Genomic DNA, 13,262 nt, shown 5'->3' on the forward strand with positions numbered 1-13,262 from the left:
AGTTTTCATATATATTGTGACGAGGTTTTTCGCTGCTCTTGGTCACCCGGGGAAGTTCCCAAGAGTTGACCTGCCGCACAATGATTCGGCAACCCGCGATGCAATCTGCAGCTTACCAAAGCTATCGCGAAATTTTGTTGGGCGCCTGGCGTGATAAACACGCCTCGAATCTTTACCTTCGCAATTCCTCGGCTATCCTTCTCTATGCCAGGTAGCTCAGTACCGCGGAGAGGGGGTGGGTAGTTTTGCGGAGAGAAAGAACGGACACTCGACACGATACAGAATTTAACAAAATAATATAAAATAATATATTAAAAAAAAAAAATTCGAAGCGATACAAAACAAAAGAAAAAAGAAACAGATACTCAATTCGCCTCCCGCGATTCCACAAACAAAATAGAAAGAAAATCAAATCTTAACTAGACCTTAAATCTACGTGCGCTAGTCGCGTTCCTCGTCTCAACGAGATCAACAAAACAAAAAGCAAAATACAGAAAATCGACAACGATACGAACACGCTACTCGTGATCGTCCTTCCCTTAATTATAAAAATCGGCGCTATTCGCCAAACCCCAACAGAATTATCGCACTAATCGCACAACCTACCCTACAAGTACTTGACAGTAATTCTTACTTAACAACTTAAATCGAGGCGATCAATCGCGGCGCATCCGAAACTTCACTATCTTCCGAAACAAATCCAACAAGGAAACTAGAAATAATAACCCAGCCAAACAGAGCGCTCACACTTAGCGATACGCGACCTACACGAGAGGTGACACTTTCTGAACACGCGAATGCGACTTGACCCTGTGCAGCGGAATTTGGGTTGCTCGCAAATAACGAAATGACTGACTCTACTCAACATGTACAATAGCCAAAATTGACTCAATACGTTATCGCAAAAACAAACAAAATAAAAATCAAGCTCCAGCCACCAAACAAGGAAGTCGGCAAACGAATTTCGAGTAATTTCGCAATACAGTCTCACAATGGCCAACCGTTACTCGGTGCGCCGTTCTAACTCGTTCTCGAAATTAGTCCGCAGAAATTTATAAGCGCTTACCACTACGAAGCCACGTCAAAAAGGCCCCGACGCGATAGTCGGACATCTCCCGGGTTTTCTTTTTCTTTTTTTTCCTCTTTTTCTTTTTCTAACTTGCTCAATTTTCTTGGTTCCGAATTTACTTGGCTTCGCTTTCGCCACCAGGACTCAAGTGTCTCGTTCCGCCACGCGGAGCCGGAATTCCAGCTTAGCCTCCTCGTTTTCGAAATTCCTCGCATTCCATTGGGTGTTCGGTTACGCAATTCTTAAATCTAGCTTATCGCTAACGTAGGTTTCCGCTGTCGCGGGTCGCTGATTGGCCGTCCGTCTCCCAGGTTCTCCGCCGTCGCCAATGACGTGTGGATCGTGCGGTTGTCGACGGGATGGTGTGTCGCAAGGAAGGTAGGCTACGGTTCGCTGGCCAACAGCGGGAGTCTCGTCCGCCTTGGTTTCCCTCGGGGCAGAGCTCTACGTTGGCGCTCCCTCCGTAGCCTCGTGTGAGACCCTCCGCTCGTGATGTACCCTCCGTCGAGGTCCTCCGTCGTGACGGTCTCGAGGTGGTCGGATTCGTCGTCCATTTCCCTGTTTGGTGTCGTATATGCTCGAGAAAAAAATAAACAAAAGAACCTGTAATACTTAACTCGCTAGCCTGTAAAGTGTCCTCTCTCAGAGTTTTGGATGCGTGACCCTTGTCCTGGCGCTCTTTACGAATTAGATAATCATTCTTGTCGCGAAATCCCTTGTTAGAGTCCCGTCCAAGGTTCGGGGAGCTACTGGTAACGAGCATCACAAAAAAAATGCCACGTTACAATATATATATATATATATATGTATATACTTATACGAGGATGCAGATGGATAAGAAAACGGAATTAAAAACGACGCGATGGCGTATAGAAATTAAACTTATTACAGATTTATTCAGAAATTACGGATACAAATAAATGTGATGGTAGAGCGGGTATGAATACGTAACGAATCAATGACAATTGCAATGTTCTCATTTCTATACACACACACACACACAAGATATGATAGCAGGGTTCTTTCTTATTTACCAGTCTTATACGCTAGCGGCATTACAATTCTTAGAGGTACAACATTGAAGACACCTTACAGGATCAACGTTATTCGAATTAATACTGAGACTTTTACGCTTTGAGACATAGGCTGGTCGGTTGTGGAATGATTCTGCGATACGATCGTTTCTTTTGAGGTCAGAAGTACATATATTGAGAACCTGCCGCAAAGAAAAACCAGCAGCCATAAAGTGCATAAAAAAATACAAAATTGTCCACATACATCAGAAGAGAGGCTTTAAAGCTGTCTGTCGTTCCAGGCGTATCGTCTGCAATTTCTTCGTAAAGTCCGCTTATGGTGAGGGATGAATGGCGGTAATCCGAAGCTGTCAAAGTATGTTCCGTGTCCCGAGGAACTGACGAAAAATGCCACCTAGTGGCTACCGGGTCGCGTGTGGTCATCGGTGTTTGATACAAAGGCTGTCGGGCGTGTCCAGATGAGTGGTATCTGATCCGCTGCAAAAATCCCGGTCCTTCCGTTTGGAATCGTCGGCATCGCGCTCCATATCTGTAGACTGTCCATTTTGCGCTTCGTCGTCTTTTTCTTCTTCTTCTTCCTCGTCCTTGTTATCGGAAATAATCACACCACGCGCGGAAGATTGTAAGGGGGTATTCGAGCCGCTCGTAGCAGTAGTACGCAGATCGTAGGAAACGACAATTTCGCTATCGGACGTAGGTCTCGGCGAATCAGGAGAGATTTTCGATGAAGCGTCTGGTTCTGGTATGACAGCTTCTAGCGATGAATTTCTCTGTGGTGGTTGAGGGGCCTGATGACTGGACGAACTCTTCTCTTCGGTGATGCTGTGCTTACTGGCTGACGATGCTTCTGTATATTCGTATTTGGTTAGAATGTCTGTGTTGATGACCCATTTTTTGAGTTTGAGTGCGTTGTTTATCGCGCAGGCGAAAGATTCCTCCTTCTTCACACCATGGAAGAAGCACCATTCCGAAGAACGTTCCAGCTTGCCGAATGTCGGTCATTCGAGGTCCTCCAAGGTCAATACTTGTTGCGCAGTAACATTTTCAATATATTTTGATTTCTCGCGTCCGCGGGCAACAATACGATGAGTGTTACGTGCGATTTCTCGTAGATTGACAGCTAGTTGAAGCAGGGTGATGTCACCTTCGAACCACCCGATGCCGTGGTGGTAACACGTAACGTAATTACTTACGGCACGTTCTTCAAGTGGCGGATCCGCGAAGGGATATGGTGATTCTACTAGCCAATGTGCCGAGTAGCGGTGATCGAGGGTGACGACTGCCACTTCTTTCGGTATGAATTTGCCGTAGACATCTGGAAACCCTTGGATATTTATCACGTAATCCACACTTGAGCTTCAACGAACGTACTCGAGTGAACAAAGATTGCAAGAGTGATGCTGTCGCGGTATGGTTTAAATGCTGACTGACTCGGCATTGCAGTTGCGTGAGGCGTTTTATATGCAGCCATGTTTAATCGATGTCTCCAACTGGCCTGATGCTTCCCTTGAAGACGTTGGAGTGGGGGAGTGAGCGCGTCCCCTCTAGCGGAAGTCACCACCTGCTGTGTCGCGGCAGCGCCCGAGATGCGAGAGGAGTACCTCTTACCCCGAAAAATCTGTAATGACCTGACGTGCAGCATCCACTTCAATCAGATTATCGAATTCAGCGTACACCAGGCAATTCACAGTTTCTTTGAGGGCTTCGTCAAAGCGCACTTCGACCCTGAGAGTTCCGTGTTTGATGAGCAACCAGTAAGACGGACAGTTGGCGGAGAGATCCGGAGTTAGATCAAATGCCATTAGACAATTTCCTTTGGCGAACTGTTGTCGATTGATACTATTTCCGTCGTTCAGAAAATGAATCCCCGTACCGGAGAAGAGGGTGTGACAGGCGTCCACGTAGAGATCGTCTTTGTCAAAGTTCATCTGTAGCGGTTTCGATGGAACTTGCACTCCGTCGACGTACAGCGAGAGGAAATTCGGAGAGTAGTTTTGAAAATTGAATGGATTGCGTTGTCTGTCTCCGTTGAAGGCTTTATTGCTGACAAATCCGATCATCACTCGTTTCGGTAGTTGACCCAGTATCACATTGTCAAGCGTTTCTGCTTGTACTCCTGCATGTATGGTGAGGGATTTCACCTCGACTCTGGTCACGGGGTATTTCGCTGTACCTTTGGCTAGTGTCCGTGCATGCGCCAACAAGATTCCGGGGCTGATCTCCGCCCGACGAACGAGCAGCGAAGTTTCCAGAATGTGTAGCTTGTGGCGATATTCGGCTTCCATGATGCAAAAGCTATCTCTCGATCTCACGAGGCGAGGACGCAGTCCACACCGTTGAGTAGAAATTTGTCTTAATTGAATACGTCGCAGTGTAGATGACCAATGAGATCAACGGTACGGGCATTGCTTATGATCCGTTTGCGTTCGATGAATCCGCGATCCGCACCGGCAGCGTCGGCGTCGTATACATCTGATACTCCTTTCTCGTTGTCGTACCATAGTGCCGATGAAAGATGAGATTTCTTGGCGTGAGGTGCGTAATTCAGTAGGGTCTCTATGTACGCTCGATAGGCATAAAAGTTGTTGGCTGGAAAGACTAGTTTTTGATTGATGAATATATCGACTTATTGAACATTGAGTGGAGCAGATTATTAACCGGAGTGGCGTGCGGAGTGGGTGCGTTGCCTTCGCCTGCTGGGGTGACCTGAGCCGATGGCTGTAACTTCACTCGTACGCTAAGCATTGTGTGTGCCAAGTCGATGTACTCATCGCCGCTTCCAGGTACAACAAATTCAATCGGGGAATCATCGGTTAGAGATGATAGGGGTTTGTAGTGTACCCATTGACCAGCCTTAATTGACGTCTGCGTTAGTGGTAGAGAAAATAATTCCAGTTCCGACTTCATACACTTACCCGAATGCGCGTGCAGGAAGGCCATTGCTGATGTTCACGTTTTAGGCGTGCGGCGCGTGGATTTAGCGGGGTCCAAATATGTCTGTAAGGGACCGTTTTTTACAACACTTTTTCCGTTTTGTTTTCTTGGTGGTTACGGCCCACTTGGGTGCTTTGCCAATGTTTTCTTTTTCGACCTTCTCCGACTAATTTTTCCCGTTGTACCAGCCGTTCGTCGCACGACGACAAGACTGTTCACGCAGGCGATGTTTGACTGACGCGCTAATCCTACGGCTCGCCTTTTATAGTCGGACCCCTTCATGAGTTTATCAATCTTTGATTCAGCAGCTCTCTTCGAATTATGTCCCAATTCTGCGATTCGCCTCTTAACTAACTGTTTGAACGGTGTGTCGTTGTTTATATCTGACATAACGTTCATCCCTGCACGCAGTGCCTCTTTTCCGACGGCTCTGGCACCACTGGTCAGCAACGGAACTATTCAACGAAACAGGCCTCACAAGAAGCTCTGGATTCCGTGTTCTCGCTGATGTGGTGCACCTCGGTAAACCGTTTCTATGCTTCTTCCGCCAAGTTGAGCTTCGTTATGATGCGCGTAATGGGTCATGTTGTACCTGGTGTTCTTTCTTTTTTTATTTTTACCGCGTAACTCCTCACCCCCGTTTCAATGTGATTTAATCCAATTACTAAACGCGTCTGAAGTGCGGCGTAACCGTCAAAGTCCCGCGCGCGAATGGCGCTGGTCTTCCGAATTGATCTCTTATATCGATTTCGATGGTATGAAAGTTGGTCAGCATCAGTCTACAACGGTGATAAGGTTTTCATTTCTGATTCGCCTCGTGAGGTGCTGTCTTTACCACATGTTTGAATGACTCGTAACAGCGGTGCGTAAACGTCTCCAACGATGCGTGGTTCCACTAGGTCGCAATAAATAAACATCTGACAGCCAGGGATCCTTGATGATTTGTTGATTTCGGATACCTTGCACTCCGATGTCATAACTGCACCATCTTTAGCTGAACCGCAATACGTTACGCAGGGAGCCGTTTCATCTTTCGGTGGCACGTACCCTGGTGGGGGTTCAAACGTAAGCGGATAGTGGATCTCGGCCAGCCCGACTTCCCATTCACCCGTTCATTGAATCTGACGCGGTAACTGCGTAATCTAACAGCACTTTCGATTTTCCGTAAAAAACTGCATCGAGCTTTTGCTTGGTAAAGTTAGGTAAAACTGATCCCGGGCCATTTTCGTTTCCTTTGCTGCGCGAGATCGACGATGGACCAACAGAGACTGAGGGTCATGCTGCGGTAGTGCGCAATTTTATCAACTACGTGTTTTCCCCCTTCACGCGCTGAAGTTCAGGCTCGTAGAACAAACCGTCCATCACCTTGCCGTTGAGATCTTCCAAGACGTATACTATCGGCGAACGCGCAGCACTCGCCGGATCTTGAATAATTCTTCGCTCCAGTTTGCCACGTAGCCTTTCTCAAACGTGCCCTTGGTTTTACTAATTCGTACAAAGTCATTCTTGCCGAACCTCGTCTTGCCGTTTAGATGCGGTGGATAACGCTTTCGCATGTGGGCACGTGCCTTTGCAGCGTTACGAAGCGTCACTTTCGACGGTGCTATCCCAATGCTTGAGTGAACCGTGTTGTTGAAGGCTTGCACGACTTGCAGCAAAACATCAACGTAGTGTCGCGTCCTTTTGTGCGTAAAGTAGCACCACAGACGTTCCTTGAGCGTACGATTGAATCGCTCCACGATAGCTGCTTTCACGTCAGGATTACGTGTAATACGATATCGTATTCCATTGTCGCGAAGTATCTTCTAAAAAGCGCTTCCGACAAATTCTTTACCCTTGTCCGTTTGCAGTAGGTCGGGTCTGCGCGGCGTAGTGCGGAACACTTGCTCAAAACCTTCAGCAACGGCAGCCGCTGTCTTTTGTTTTAGCGGGACCACCCAAGCGTACTTGCTCAATACGTCGATGACCACCAGGAGATAACGAAAACCATTGTTGCGTCCTTTCATGGAACTCAGATCAGCCAGATCAGCTTCCCACACGTCGTCTCTGTTGGAAACGCTGTACCTTGCTCTCGGAACTTTTTTGTGCACGGGTTTGCTTAACGAGTAGGCATCCCTGAGTCGCCAGCTATTTTCTCACGGATTCGCGAGAGTTGATTTTGCGCGCGAGGCGTTCCAGAATTCGTGCCCCAGCGTAACCGGCGGTATGCGAGGGATCGTAATATCCTTCTTCAAACAGAGTCGTCATTTTTCTTCTTCAGCTGAAGTGTTTTCCAACTAGATTTTGTCCTGATGACGCGTTTGCGTAGGGCGTGTCCTACGTCGTGAGATCGGCTGGACACGGGTGTAACGTTTGCCCCGCATCACCGCTTCGTTGGCGAGCTACTGGTGCGTGTCAACGGTTGTTGCGGAGTGCCCTTCGATAGGCCCGGCGTATCGAATGTGCGTATGTCTGTCCAAAGCGTATCGTTCCCCACGTATTCTCGGGGCACGTTGAGCGTGTGAAGAAACCGTGCAAACTGGCCAGCCCCTGCGGGAGTAAAAGTCTTCCTGGAGCGCATGGTATGATTGACCAGGCCGACGATGTTCGTTCCGGGAACTGTAACGCCGTCTATTGTAACGGTTCCTGTGGCATTCCACGTGAATCGCTCTGGTACGCCACCGAGATCACGCATCAGCATTTCGGCCTTTGTGCGGTACTTTTTTGGTACTGCTGACACGACTTTCTTTGACGGTGTTTGAACATTGTCAGGGCTCGCAGCTGTGCTGGGTGATACCACTGATTCTTCGGCTGCGTTTCCGTCTTCCTCCTCCTCATCCTCCTCTTTCTCCTCGAAATCATCTAATTTCATGGGCTTGCGTGCGTCGTTTGCAAAAAACAAATATCGTTGAAGTACCTGCTGATATAGTTTCCACTTTTCTGCATCGTCTTTCAAGGGCTGGTTCAGGATGTCCTTCATCTCGCTGTCGTGCCTTGAAGCGGGATCGGTGCGAGTGGTAGATGTATTTCCAGGCGAAAGCGAAGCGGCTATACCTTCGCTGACACGTTGTTGAAATCTCTCCATACTTTCCATCGGAATTAAAACCATCTTCTTCGTACGCTCCATCTCGTTACTTGGAGAAGAGACTGGAAGCTAGAGTACCGAGTATCGGTGCGAGTAAGAGGGCGAGGACACCGTTCCTACGTTGAACAAGAAATCGCTTTTTCGACTTCCAGGTACCCTGGTTGCTGGCCAATTTTCGTAATGTCCGTTTATGACGCCCCAGACGAATTTTCTGCGCTCTGGACAGTGCTACGTTACCCTCCAAGGTGTTCAATGCACACTCACAAATGGTCTTCACCAACGAATCATCTGCTGTGCGTAGCAATGCTGATCTCTGCGTCGGGTTCAATATCTGCAAGGCGTGCAGCGCTGCTGTATTTGCTTCGGTGAAACCAGCACGAGCTCTGCGTCCGGGCGCAGTACGGCGTATTCGAGGCATTACAACTAGACGACTGGAACACAATGGGCGTTGCTGACCTTAAGGCTCCGCTGACCTGGCATGTCATATATATATATATTTCGTGATGTCAGAAGCGGGGAAATTGGGTGAAAACGCCTATACGAATCCTGCGATAACGAGAGTATGAATCTTACTCGGAAATATTTTAAATCGTAGCTTGAATAATAGTGTACGTGTGAATCTCAGTCACTGCTCAGGCAAATCGCTGATAATGTTTATAATAAAGAATGATGAAGTGAATAAAATCACGCGACAACAAACATGGCCGATCGGAGCTACCGCATGTTGAATATTCACTGATTGCACTGTTCCACAATTTCTTTCACCCTCGCCAGGGAGATTCACACGTACAAAAGCGTACACGTTATCCGGGAAAATTTATACTATCAGTTATTTCTTTGTAAACATGGCTCGATTCGTATACGCGTTTTTCATGTGACAGCAGCCCGTTTATGGTCCACAAGAAGTATGTTCCGATCTGTAACTGACATCATTGGTTGGATCTAACAGAACAAGCCAATGAAATCAGCGGCCTTAGTTCACCGTTCAACGTTCAGAGGCGCTGCACGTATTTATGACGTCACGATTTGATATTTTCAAGTCACTTCAGCGGCACCTTAATATCCTTTCGCGGAACGTAGACATAGTGATTTTCGTCCGAAGGGAAGATATTTGACCGGAGACGGCAATTCTCTGGAGTGGATTGCTTGAGGTCGAGAAATAGATATCCGTGCGGCGCTGCGGTAGCGTCGTGATAGGCCTCTTGAACAAACCTCGGATCCTCGGGATATACCTGCCTGGCGAGATGCTGAATCTGGGCGCGATCCCGTGGATTTTTAGAGAAGACTATGTAGTTTGCGTTGAGGGAAATATCTCGTTGACCGTGTCCCGTGTGAAACAGATTCTGCGTTATGTAGGAGACGCTGAGATTCTTATGATGGCAGACCTTAGTGAAAATATCCACGACAACGTTGTTTGAAGCCTCTTGCAGGAGATCGTCGATTATCAAGAGTTTCGGATCTTTATCGCCGTCGTAATCGGCGTGTTGAGGTAACCCTTCGCGGTACTCTATACCCTTATTCCCGACGTACAAAGGTTGCCATTCGTCAAAGTACCATATCACGCGACTGAATTTTGTGTTGCACATCGACGAACCGTGACGCAGAAAATTCTTGACGAAGTTCGATTTGCCGCACCCTGATGGACCGGCGATGAAGGCCGAAAACGGATGTTTCCAGCGTGTGTCCGTCATCGATGAGCAGGATTATTGAGCGAAGCGAGAAGAAAAAGAAGAATCCAGAGATGATGCGAGATCTATAAAAATATAAACAGTTGAAGACACGTTCTTTTACTATGCAAGCCTGTTCACGGCGGCGGCGGCGTCACCCCTTTGTGCGCTGACCATGAGCATAATCAAGCGCACGCGGGCCGCGCAGGTACGAGCTTGTCGGTGCGGTCATGAACGTACTAGCTGATTGAGCGTGAGACGCGTACGCCATGAGCTTGCTCGTACGCGTGCGCGCTGTGATATCAGTTCAAAAGCAGCGCGCCCCGCTGCGGTTGACGGTCTAGATCTTTTACGTGCAATCTGAGATTTTTGATTTTTACAATTTTTCATGCTGGATTAGGATTGACGTGTGGTACTAATCTTTATACAGCTGGGTGGGGCGCATACAAGCGGGTTTCTCCTAGGGTGTCCGGGCACGAGAGTCTCGCCGGTTTGAATAACGGTTGGATGAGGGTACGAAGCCCTTCGGTGGTCTCTGTCTGTTTGTTTGTCTGTCGGTCGAGCATGCGCGTAGCCTGTGAACTTCCGTCCGGGTGTTTGTCCCGCAGGGTGAGAAGACGGCAGCGGGAGCGTGAAACTGTTTGGAGGCTGGGTTGATCATCACCCAGCGCGGTAACCGTAGGGCAGCGTGTCGAAACTGTCGACGCAGCAATGCCTTTTCGCTAATACTGGCTTGCACGTTCTGCACTCGGAGCGAGTCACCACTGCGTGCAGTTCCGAACGGCGAATAGCACGATACTCCAAATTGATGGGTGCAGCGGCTTGTAGCACCATCCCTTTGATGGCCTCGAAGTTAGGTTTCGAGCTCGCCGTGTGGTTCAGCGTTATACCTTTTACCTTGCTAATTTCAACCACTTCACCATTCGGACGTTTGACGACGAATGCGTAGAACTTTGGCCCCCCAGAGACAAAAGCCCGTATAAACCTCCCACAGCCGTAAGGCTCCAGCTCATCCGTTTGATCGCTAAGGAAGTTACCCGTAGGAGGTTCATACGCGTTTGGTCGGTGGTGGTTCCGGGTGTGAATCACTGAATCAGTATCGTAGTAGAGAACGCGCCGATCGACTTTCTCGAGGTACGAGTAGAGCTTCAGCAAAGCCTGAGCAGTGGTGTACGCGGCAATCACGACGTTCGCCAGTGCTGACGGTTCAACGCTGTGTTGCGCGTGCGACCAATGCACGTAGAGTACATCGTCGTTCACAAGCAGCAAACCGGACACCTCGACTTTAGGGTTGGTCAAAAGCTCGAGCAGCTGCTGTCGCGTCTTGATAACCTCCGTTTTCACCAGGATCTCACGTTGCCGAAACTTACCCCAAAATAAGCTTAGACATAATTTAGAGACCGATCGCATACCGGGATTCTTTGCAATACGGTCGCGATCGAACCGTATACCCTCGACACGTTCGTACTCGTCGAGATACCGCATTTGAGCCAACTCATCCTCGCATTCAGCAGGCCAGCCGCTTGCCTCTTGCTTAATTTTGAGAAAGGTGTCGATGTAGTCGGCGAAATGCCCACCTTGACGAGTAGTCGGATCAGAAGATGTTACCGTATACTGTCAGATTTCGTGAATGCTCTTAATCTAATAGCCCATCTCCACGGCTTCTTTCAATTCAACGGACACCCACGTGCCCTCGAATTCTCGCGCGGCCTCGTCATCATGTCTACACTCGCCCTGACGCAAACTCTGACAACATGAGCGGCACAAAGCAAACATGAGTTTGTCATGCATGCGCACCGGCAAAATAGGGTGATAAAGATTGCGCGGCGGTAAAACTCGGCATTTGATCAACCCCTCGACTCGCGTGATGTCGCAACCGCTCGCCCCGGTCAAGAGCTTACACTCCTCTTCAACGTAGACCGTCGGGTGGCCAACCGGGAACCATCCATTCTTGCAGATGAACGGATACAACGAACAAACATCGACCTATCGTATTTCCTCGCACGCGTCGCCCGCTGCATCCGTTTTCACCTCGTAGTATCGGGAAGTGTTCCCCGTTCGACCGCCGTAGAACGCATCGCGCGGGTTGAGCGCTTCGCTCGTGGCAGTGGCAGCGGTCAGCGGGTGTGTCGCCACGTATTTCCTCATCTTGTTCTCCCTCAAGCCTCGATCAAAGACGCATTTCCACTGCTCTGTCACGCGGTAACCCAGTTCACGCATACGCTCGGTCTTTGCACGAGTTTCTTCGTAACGATTGTTCAATGACTTACCATTAACGTTACGTTTGTCGCGGTTGATCCGTAAACATTCGCGACAGATGTGCCAGAAGCACCCGTGAAATTCGAAGACGTGCCGCGTGCCGTCGCCTGCGACATGGTATCCGTTCACCTTGCGACCTGTTTCCGGAATCCGAAACTCACGTCATTTTCCGGCATGCCTAATGTAAATGCCCAGCTCGCGCTCCTTCCGGACTAGCTATTCCGGAGCCTTGCGAGACTGGGCGTCGGCAAGTCGATAGCCGCCCGGTGGCAGGATACCTATTCGCTCTGGTTTTAAAAAATTCTCACGGAACACCGCCGAGCAAGCCGAGGCAATTGTCATGCTCTCGGTAAAGGGACACACTCTGCCGCATTCCAGAAATAAGTCCCTGAATGCTACGCACCTGCGTCGCAATATATCGACGTCCGACCGGCAGTACGACAGCAATTCCGCATCAGAGTCAAACACTTGATCGTTCGTTACAGCCTCGTTGTACCACAAGTAAAACTCTGCTCGCGCATCGCTACTCATGGTATCCGGAGAGTAAAACTTTACTGCGGGAAACGGTCCCACGTAACCAACGTTGTTAGGGGTATTGAAAAGGTGAGGGAATACACCTTTCACGGAAGCAGCCGGTAGCCCAAATGCCTTCGGTAGCGCCGATAATGCCATAGGCATATACGCTAGAGAATCTAGAAAAAGGGTGTGCCCCGTTTCTAGCATAATGATCTTGCTACCGCTTAAGATGACCTGCGGTGGATTTGCAGCCCGCTCAACCATATGTAGCAGTATGAATTGCGCGTCAAAACCTTTTGCATTTTGTGCAATGCATACGATACGTGCAAAGTCGTAAATGAGCCGAGTAGCAAAGTCTACCAGCTCCTTCACCGGATCCCCTCTGAAAACACTCACGTACGAGCCCGCAAGCTGCACAGCCATTCGATATGTCGTAATCGTGGATACATTGCGTACACACTTGATGCGCTACGCACAGGTTCGGCACATGTATGTTCGTCGTCGCATCACCGTCCACCGTCCCGCATTGCTGCGTTTCAAAATCTTAGAAAATCAAGATGAAACGTTTCGGCCTGGTCGAGTCTTTTAGTGGCGTCATGTAGCAGTAGTGATTGTATGGTCTGTTGCATCGGCACGTGGCGTAAAAACGAGGTTCACAAATGTGATTCCGCCTCGAAAGATTCACGAATCGACCGCAATCCAGGCATAAGCACAGTGTT

General features: G+C 48.9%; 1 protein-coding gene across 1 annotated transcript; it reads right to left on the reverse strand.

The window, feature by feature from the left end:
• Positions 1-10,428: 10,428 nt before the first annotated feature.
• LOC124414953 lies at positions 10,429-12,143 on the reverse strand. Its single transcript, XM_046896144.1, has 5 exons — positions 12,039-12,143; positions 11,800-11,997; positions 11,428-11,718; positions 11,213-11,382; positions 10,429-11,149 (listed from the first exon to the last, which is right to left on the reverse strand). The coding sequence occupies exons 1-5, from the start codon at positions 12,141-12,143 to the stop codon at positions 10,429-10,431; spliced, it is 1,485 nt and encodes a 494-aa protein (XP_046752100.1).
• Between the last annotated feature and the right edge of the window lie 1,119 nt (positions 12,144-13,262).

Source organism: Diprion similis, chromosome 14, assembly GCF_021155765.1.
Source record: "Diprion similis isolate iyDipSimi1 chromosome 14, iyDipSimi1.1, whole genome shotgun sequence".
NCBI classification, from domain to species: Eukaryota; Metazoa; Arthropoda; class Insecta; order Hymenoptera; family Diprionidae; genus Diprion; species Diprion similis.

Excerpts from the sequence above, each read along its gene's own strand:
- LOC124414953 (XM_046896144.1), bottom strand. The coding sequence starts at position 12,143 with ATGTCGCAGGCGACGGCACGCGGCACGTCTTCGAATTTCACGGGTGCT. Across the intron at positions 11,383-11,427 it reads CCGTTGAATTGAAAGAAGCC|TATACGGTAACATCTTCTGA; the intron begins GTGGAGATGGGC and ends GAAATCTGACAG. Across the intron at positions 11,150-11,212 it reads GAACGTGTCGAGGGTATACG|CTTATTTTGGGGTAAGTTTC; the intron begins GTTCGATCGCGA and ends ATTATGTCTAAG.